This window comes from Momordica charantia (assembly GCF_013281855.1).
Source record: "Momordica charantia cultivar OHB3-1 chromosome 5 unlocalized genomic scaffold, Mcharantia_2.0 BLBB01000005.1, whole genome shotgun sequence".
Taxonomy (NCBI): domain Eukaryota; kingdom Viridiplantae; phylum Streptophyta; class Magnoliopsida; order Cucurbitales; family Cucurbitaceae; genus Momordica; species Momordica charantia.
The window spans coordinates 154,141-162,552 of record NW_028275163.1 but is presented as its reverse complement, the minus strand read 5'-3'; the positions used below and the strand labels follow the sequence as shown (position 1 = coordinate 162,552).

General features: G+C 38.8%; 3 protein-coding genes across 3 annotated transcripts; 1 reads left to right on the top strand and 2 right to left on the bottom strand.

Moving 5' to 3' along the window:
- Positions 1-578: 578 nt before the first annotated feature.
- Positions 579-1,952, bottom strand: LOC111013791 (large ribosomal subunit protein P1). The gene is made up of 4 exons (XM_022288316.2): positions 1,800-1,952; positions 1,552-1,626; positions 910-1,128; positions 579-790 (listed from the first exon to the last, which is right to left on the bottom strand). The coding sequence occupies exons 2-4, from the start codon at positions 1,618-1,620 to the stop codon at positions 737-739; spliced, it is 342 nt and encodes a 113-aa protein (XP_022144008.1). The 5' UTR covers positions 1,621-1,626; positions 1,800-1,952; the 3' UTR covers positions 579-736.
- A 1,637-nt stretch (positions 1,953-3,589) lies between these two features.
- LOC111014247 (UvrABC system protein C) lies at positions 3,590-4,575 on the top strand. Its single transcript, XM_022288916.2, has one exon. The coding sequence runs from the start codon at positions 3,874-3,876 to the stop codon at positions 4,456-4,458; it is 585 nt and encodes a 194-aa protein (XP_022144608.1). The 5' UTR covers positions 3,590-3,873; the 3' UTR covers positions 4,459-4,575.
- Positions 4,576-4,649: 74 nt separating this feature from the next.
- LOC111014239 (uncharacterized protein At5g08430) lies at positions 4,650-7,524 on the bottom strand. The gene is made up of 9 exons (XM_022288904.2): positions 7,201-7,524; positions 6,728-6,810; positions 6,479-6,657; positions 5,610-6,384; positions 5,408-5,514; positions 5,264-5,323; positions 5,142-5,192; positions 4,994-5,064; positions 4,650-4,876 (listed from the first exon to the last, which is right to left on the bottom strand). Exons 1-9 carry the CDS (start codon positions 7,281-7,283, stop codon positions 4,756-4,758), a joined length of 1,530 nt encoding a protein of 509 aa, XP_022144596.1. The 5' UTR covers positions 7,284-7,524; the 3' UTR covers positions 4,650-4,755.
- Positions 7,525-8,412: the final 888 nt, after the last annotated feature.

Sequence of the window (8,412 nt, the reverse complement as noted above, 5' to 3'; positions counted from 1 at the left end):
TAATAAGGAACTAGAATGTTTCAAACGAAGAGAGTCCAATAGAAGTACGTGCGGTCTTTCCTTATTGTAAAATCTCTACCATTAGAGATCCCAATCGTCGTCTCAAGAGGCAATGGTAACTCAAACGGGCTATACCTCTGGGTAGCAGCCTGACCTTAAGACAGCTCATCTCATAAAGGAACAAAAACAAAAACAAAAAGGAGGAAAATGTTTGTTAATAGAATGGATGGATCATTATTGGGAATTAAGAATTAACGCAAGTTTCCTGCAAAAAAACGTCCGATTAACAAATTTACTATGGCTTTGTCATCTCTTCCCTATTCCAATCTCCCTTCCCGTATTTCGCCATTGGCATTAAAAACCAAATTCAGTTCCAAGACAACACAAATTTTTTATGTTGTAAAATAGAGTATTAGCAGCTGAAAGGTTCAGAGGAAGCTGACGCATCGTTAAGGCACAGCTTTAATGATCTTCGACAACAATCTTTTGAAAAGATGCATAATAGATAAAAGGCATATAAAGAAAAGCAACAATCTTCTAAAACGTATTGCACCTAGCGAGGGCAAGCAACATAAATATATCTCAAAAGAAAAGATGCATTCAGATAACATTCAAATCAAAACTTGTCACAAATTTGTCCAAAATTACATATATGTGAAATAACAAAGGAGCCCTCCGGCATTTAAGAGGATAATTAACCTAGATCAAAATATGTAAATTGCAAAGCCACATTGACCTAGTCAAACAAACTGAATCCCATGTCATCGTCACTCTCTTCCTTTGGCTCTTCCTGCAAATAACAAAACAATCCCATGTCACAATGATGTACTACCACCACAAAACCAAGCTTTATCCATGATAACATATGCAACAATTTCCTTCTTGGAAACCAAATGGGTATCCGCTTACCTTTTTCTCTTCGGGTGGAGGAGCGGCTGCAGCAGCAGCACCGCCAGCAGCCCCACCGGCTGGGACAGCAGCAGCGACTGCCGCACCTCCACCAGCCCCAACATTCATAATCAAATCCCCAATGTTGCGCTTCTCAGCCAGCTTAGCGAAAAGGCTATACCAGTACGAATCCACACCACTCACATTAGCTGCTTTTACAAGGGCGGCAATCTTCTCTGCCTGATGAAAACACACATTTTGAAATCTTATTTCCATACAATTTATGTGAACTAGACAGATACGACCGCATGATAACAATCGCTATTAAGAAAATTAAGAATAAAACCATGATCGCAAATATGAACCAATGATATAAACAGGCTAGAAAAGGAATCATGGCAGAAGAACAAGATCTAGAAAACAAGACTTGTAACAAAAAAGAGAACGATAGTTGGATACTCCATGTTTCTTATTTTATCAATTTAGAATGGCAGTCACACAAAAATTAATACTCCTTTCCTGACATCCACACCAACCACTTTGAATAATACATGGTAACATCCCCGCTAATTACTTTGAAACTGGTAAACGAGATCCAGAAAGTAATAACTAAGAAAGGAATGAAATACTGAAGGACGATGCCAGAATTGAAGAGAATCATACTGTAATCGAGATGCCATCGTCGTAGAGGATCATAGCAGCGTAGGAGCAAGCGATTTCTGCGGTCGACATCTTACACTGCACATTCAAAGGAGAGCCAAATTACGGAAGAAGACGCAGAAACAAAGAAAAACAGTCGAAACCACGAAACGTTAAGAATTATATGCATTACAACAAACTAATTTTTGGAACAACAGTTGAAGTGAACAAAAATATGGAATAAAACTTGGAGATTGAGAGAGAGAAATTACCAGAAGAAATGGGCGATGGCGGAGGCCGTAGACAGTCTGTTCTTCGCTGCGCAACACGGAAGCGGTTCTAGGGTTTGGGATGTTGTCGAGGTTGCGTTTTTATTGAAGCATCGGATATGGGCTTGCGTTATTTGTGGAGCCCTGCTTGGACAGGCCCACAGTGAGCATACGGCCCAAAATTAAAGGACGACGTCGTTTACCGTAGAATGGCAGTGGACAGTCAGTGGTGTTGAAATTGTCAAATAAAGAACGAGCGAACCAAAAACTGTGGTCAAAGTCAAACTTGAACAAAATAGATACCGAACTGAAAACTGAAAATGGCCCTAACTCCAATCTCATATATATATATATATATATATATATGTTTAATGGGGGTGAATGAATTTAAAAGAGTTGAAAATATTCAATGGCTGCTATTGATGGTGGAGATAAAATTGCTTCAATGCATCTTCAAATCAGCCAGATTCTGTTCCACCCCATATCCAGATGCTATCATTCCAAACCCACTGTCTAATCAATAATTATAATCATAATTGCATTTCAAAATTCAAATCTTTTGCTCCAAGTAATCAATAATAAATAATATTAATGAGTCTAATGTTCCAGAAATATAACAGTTCTTTGTTTGTTCGTTTTTGCCTAAATTCAACTTTAAACGATTAAATTAATCAAACTAACTTCTTGCTGTAATGTGTTTAGATTTTTAGGTGGAAATTGAAATGAAAAGAATTAATATATGAAAGTTAAATTTAACATATTGACAAAAGAAATGAGATTATATTGAAAGCTAAGGGGTGCCTTTGAATAATTACTAGTTTGAGGGGAAAGTGGATGGGAAGCGCAGAGGCAGAGGCAGAGGCAAATTAAAGGGAGGGGAAAAGTCCAAGTTCACAGTCACACCTTCCACCTCATGGTTACTCATAATCATGTTTTTGGCTCTACTTTCTAACACTAGTTTTAATATTTTTCCACCTTTTTACTTTTCAACCTCTTCAAAAATATGCCTAACTAAACTTACCAGGGGAAAAGTATTTCACACAAACCAAAAAATATACCATACTATGTTGAATCAACTCTTTTTTCGTGGTATATATGTCCGACCATGAAATTGTGAGTCTCCACCCCACGTATTGTATTTGATATAAATCCTACAAAAATCTTAGACATGAGGTTGAATCTTCAATCTTGGAAAAAATAATTATACTTTATTCACTAATTGACAATATAAATCATCCAAACCAAAAAAAAGAAAAAAAAAACCTAACTTAGAGACACTGTTTGTATCTGATGATGGCACCAACCTATGCTAAAAGCATAGGTGAAAAGGCTATACCGTCAAGAAAAAGGCAAGTGAGAATTGTGAGTCACACTCAAAGACCATCATTATCATTTTTTTGTTACTCCAATTTGTCAACACATATACAATCCTTCCTCTTCCTTTCATTATTACATTTGTTATCAACAAAATAATTCACAGAGTATGCAACAGCAATAAGCAATAATATTAAAGTCGTCACCATCACGTATAGCCTAAGCAATAAAACTTTCAATCTGTAGATTATTCAGGTTACATATTAGCCTTAACCAAAAACACAAAGCACAATTGTTCTGTGTTATTTATGTTATTCCATATTGGAGTTGGAGTAAATTAGAGGAGATTTTAGTCAGAAAGAGAGATGGCGGTCAAAATTGGGTGGAATATCGAGAACAATGGAGAATAGAGATGAAGAAAAGGACAAAGCAAGGGTATCCGAGTCTGAACAATTTTGTTGTGGCGTGGGGCCATGGAGCATCATCGCCGTGTAGTGGGGCCGGGGGGATATGAAAGGGCTCTCCATATGATATGAACGTCAGCTCGAGGATTCGGGATTGAGGAATTGTTTATTTAGAAAGCAAAGCAAAGAAATGGAAAGGGAAAGGAAAGGATTCTTGTGTGTGGATTCGTCCATGGAATAACTGAAACCTTCAAGAAACATCCGCATCCCCCCATCTTTTTCTCATCATCATCAGCTGCCCACATGTTCACGTTCTAGGGCTCAAGGTTAAGGTTGCAGTTGCAGAGGAAGCAGCACTCATGGGAAATTGCGTCTTGAAAGGGCTGCACCCAGAAATTAGAGACGATGTGGTGAAAGTGGTGACGGCCGATGGCGGAATCATGGAGCTCTTCGCGCCCGTCACCGCCGAGTGCATAACGGGCGAATATCCAGGACACGCCATTTTCAAGAGCCGAAGCATCTTCTCCGAACCCCTGCTCCACAAGGAGGAGCTTCACGCCGGAGAAGTGTACTACCTACTCCCCCTGAACCCCTACAAGCCCTCCGCCGCCAACGCGGACGCCGGTAGCGTTTTGTCTACGCCGTACCGGATGTCGACGAAGAGAGCGGGAGCGGGAGCCGGGTCGGAGGCGGAGGCGGAGGTATTTCCCAAGTACAGTAGCAGCGGGGTGTGGAAAGTGAAGCTGGTGATAAGCCCCGAACAGCTCTCTCAAATTTTGTCGCATGACAGTCGCACCGAGGAGTTGATCGAAAACGTCAGAACGGTTGCCAAGTGCGGAAACGGCGTCGGATCGGCGCCCAACTCAGACCACTCCAGTGTCGCAAGCAGTTGGAAGGGGTCCGTATCCGCATCCACCGTGGAATTCGACTATGGATTCAAATAATAATATTTTAAAAACAAAAACATGTTTCTTTTTTCCCTTCCCTTCCTTTCTCTGTATCATATTAACTAAATTAATTGGTTGCTTGCTTGCTGGTGCCTGGTGAGATGATCTTAATTACTCCTCCGTGTTATTCAATCTTATCAGTGATTTGAATTGAAGGTTCGTCAGTATTAGTAAATAGTATAGCTATAGAAAGAAAGGGTCGGTAAATTAATAATGCCACAAAATTACATGCTTATATATATATATATATATATGGCAAAATTAAGAAGTTGAGCTTGAAAGTGCTTGATTAAATCACGTTGTTGGTGTTGGGACAAAATGAATGAATGAAGAGTCTGGGATGACAGCGGGAAGCGGTTCTTGTTGCTCTGCTTCTTTCTTCAGTGTTTGTCGTTGTTCTATAAGCTGGTATAGCGTTGAGCACCAAAAATGAAAAGTTAAGGAAACCCAAGCCCAACCAATGAACACGAGTGGTAATAATTTTAAAGGAAGGAAAAAAGAACACACACACACACACAAAAAAGAAGGATATTCGCCTCTCCGTCCCTTTTCATTTGCGCGATCGATGCGGTTTTGCAAGTTTACTAGTTCTCTCTCCATCCACTACAGGAAAAAAAGGCATTTTGGTAAGCAAATATATACGTTTTAGAGAGAAGAAACGGTAGTTGGAAAATACGCACATGCTTGCTGATATCCTGATGAAGAGTCCGAGCCTTGTTTTCAATCTCTTCCTGTGGTACGTGGAAGTTATTATTCATATTGAGTTTGAAATGGTGGATGAATCAGTTATGTGAACACTTACAACAGTGGGTCTGGGGAGCAGACCCTTACCCATGCTGTCCCTCAGATCCTGGCAATCTTCCTACAAATCATCTCAATAAAAACAAGTCAGAGTAAGAGCCAGTACCGTTGGGTGAGGATGTAATTAATCCTTGCCATTTGTTACCTCAGTTAACTCAGAATCAGAGAGCATGGAGATTTGAATATCCTTCAACGTCCAAACATGCAGCACGACGTTATCTCTCCCATCTCTGCTTGACATTCTCTTTACAGCTGAGCAAACAAATCACAATTACAATTACTTAATAAAAAATCACCAAAAGGAAACAACTTTGCTCTTACATTATTACCAACGTGTATTTATTAACCTGTAACTTGCAGGAGCTGTTGAGAAATCTTCCCTTTACAACAGGAATCCGCCGCCTTCATGACCACCTTAACAAAACTCCCCACCAACTTGTCCTCAAAGCTTTCGGGGTGTTTCAGCAGATCCTCCACCAAGCTCCTCCTCAAGTAGACGAGTTTCATGTTATGGGCAACTACTGATGCCAAATGCCCTTTCTCCTTTGGGGATTTTGGGGATGGGGGTGGGGATTTTTTCTGCTCACACTCATCAGAGCAGCTCAATGTCTTCTGCTGCTTATTTTGTTGATTTTCATGTTCATGTTGATCTGATTCCAAGCATCTCTTGTTGCCATTGTTGGTAATTGAAAAATGAGACCCCAAAAGAACGTCAATGTTCTTCAAGGGTACCGTGTTCTTCTTGAAAATGAGATGCAGGTTTTTGTCACAGATGACCTTCTTCTTCTTCATGGGATGAATCAGGTCCTTCTCTTGAATGTAGTTTAAGATTATGGAACTGACGTCTTGTTGGGATAGCTGTTTGGTTGTATCCACCCCAATGGAAGTCAGAAAGTCATTTAGAGGTTTAGAGAATTTCTGTGCCTTTGAAGAGGAGAACTCTTGCGCGTTCTTCTTTTGGACCCGCGTAGGCGTGGAGCCTTTCATTTGCCTTTTGGCGTTTGAAAAGGCTTCCGCAGCCACAAGATCGGCTATGGTTAACCCTTCTTGCTCTTTCACAATTTCCCAGTACTCTTTGAATAGGCCCTCGTGTGTATCTCTATCTTCAAAATCCACATATTTCTACTCATACCAAATAAATAAGAGATGCCAAATTTGAACGAAGAGAAATTAACCACTCAGGGCCAATCAAGCAAGAAATAGAAATATAAGATACCTTGGAAGATGAAAGATTTTCCGCAAGGCGAGCGAGGGTCCAGCACTCGATGCAGAGTCCCTTGTTGTCTCGCAATGCTGCAAACTTCTCAAATTTGATGCAGTTTCTGCAGAAGGACGTTGGACAGCAGAAGCACTGCACCTCCGAGGCTTCCTTGCAGATACAACAACAATGGCAATCTGAAAAAACACACATCAAATAGTAATTTGGAAATCTGCTTTTCCCGCTCAACTTTACAATCAACTTTACCACAGGTCCAAGTTTCTTCTATTTCAGAGGTACTTTCTTCATCGAACCCAACGCATTCAAGATGGTAGACCTTGGAGCACTTTCTGAAAATTTAGCAAAAAAATCATTCAAACCAAAAAAAAAAAAAAAAGATTGGGGGAAATCGAAGGAAACCCAAATTTAGGGGTCGTTTCAAAACTTCACCAAATCCCCAAGAAAGAATAAAAAAAATTGATCCGGAATCATCGGCAAGAACGGAGCTGGAGAATGTAAAGAGAGGCAGTTGAAAAGTGACGCTAAAACATTGAGCATTTGATTAAATAAAGCAGAGGAAAGCAAAGCACAAGAAGATTGTTTGTTTATATGGTTTTGGAATGTGTGTGTAGTAACTAAAACAAGAATCATGCAGAAAATATGAAGAAAAAAGGGTGGGTTGTGGGGTGTGGGTGATTAGAATTAGAAAAAGAAGAGAGAGGAGTAAAAAGGGGACTGACTGGTTGCCGCAGAGAATCAAATCTCCACCATCCTTGCAGACGAAGCACCAGTCCTCTGCCATTGCTTCTGTGTCCTCCTCCATCGACGATGTTTCAGAGAACGGAAGAAACAAAAACGTTGGTGTTCGTCTTCGTGGGATGGAATATGGAATATGAACAATCCTCCGCCTCCGCCTCCGCCTCTTCCCAAATGCAAATCTTCAGGGAAAACAGAATATTGATTTTGATGTGCTTGATTTTCGGCGCATTACGGACCTCTGCACTCGTATAATTAATGCTTTCCTTGTGCGACTGCGACCACTAATTTTAAGTTTCATAACTTTTCGCCTTCCCTTAAATAAATCTCTTTTCTACCGTAATTATGATCCATCTTTTGCTTCCACTGCCAACTGAACATATTCCTGGATTTGTATCTATTTGCAAATTACTTAACCTTCCACTTAATCATATGTTTTTGGTAAAATATATATGCGTGTGGGCGCATGCAAATGTTAAAATCATGCAAAAGATATTTGGTAATATACCAAAAAATCCTCCCTCTCTACTCTTTCGATACATTGTGTTATTAAGGGTTTTTTGTTTCCAGAAAAAAAAAATGTATAACGGACACAGTGCTTATTAATGTACGTTTTGCCTCTTAAATAACATTCTTACATGTATATTCTGGTTTATTCTGAAATAAAATATTATAATATTTTTGAATTACTATATATTTTTAATTTGACAAGGTAAGGACATAGACTTTTAGTTGTGATATTTGTTTAGATCTATTGGGATTTCTATTGAGGCTATTTTTCTAATCGATATTTCATACATGCCTATTATTATGATTATTTTTCACTTCTATGTTTTTAATTTTAAAAGATATTTCTTTTGTTACTAAATTACCCCGATTGAATGTACTCCTAATACATTTGTTAAGTTACTTTAAATGTATATTTTTTTTATAAACTAATATTCATTTATACACTTTTCCTATTTTACAGGTACATTAAGAAATTATGAATTTAAAATAATAATAAATGTAGTAGGAGGACATTCAATGGGGGTAATTTGGTAACAGAAAAATCCTCCTTTAAAATTGAAAAATCTAAAAGTACGAATAATTATAATAATGGACATTTACGAAATATTGATGGATAAAAGACAAGGGATAATTTTTGTTTTAAACATAATTTATCTGAATATACGCATATTTGTAATTTGTATGAA

What these genes read in the sequence shown, in the direction of transcription:
- LOC111013791 (XM_022288316.2), bottom strand. Translation starts at nt 1,620, where the DNA reads ATGTCGACCGCAGAAATCGCTTGCTCCTACGCTGCTATGATCCTCTAC. An exon ending in ACGATGGCATCTCGATTACA is followed by an intron (nt 1,129 to 1,551) that starts GTATGATTCTCT and finishes TGTTTTCATCAG; the next exon opens with GCAGAGAAGATTGCCGCCCT. An exon ending in CTCCACCCGAAGAGAAAAAG is followed by an intron (nt 791 to 909) that starts GTAAGCGGATAC and finishes TGTTATTTGCAG; the next exon opens with GAAGAGCCAAAGGAAGAGAG.
- LOC111014247 (XM_022288916.2), top strand. Translation starts at nt 3,874, where the DNA reads ATGGGAAATTGCGTCTTGAAAGGGCTGCACCCAGAAATTAGAGACGAT.
- LOC111014239 (XM_022288904.2), bottom strand. Translation starts at nt 7,283, where the DNA reads ATGGAGGAGGACACAGAAGCAATGGCAGAGGACTGGTGCTTCGTCTGC. An exon ending in TGCTCCCCAGACCCACTGTT is followed by an intron (nt 5,193 to 5,263) that starts GTAAGTGTTCAC and finishes CACGTACCACAG; the next exon opens with GAAGAGATTGAAAACAAGGC. An exon ending in GAAAAGGGACGGAGAGGCGA is followed by an intron (nt 4,877 to 4,993) that starts ATATCCTTCTTT and finishes TTGGTGCTCAAC; the next exon opens with GCTATACCAGCTTATAGAAC.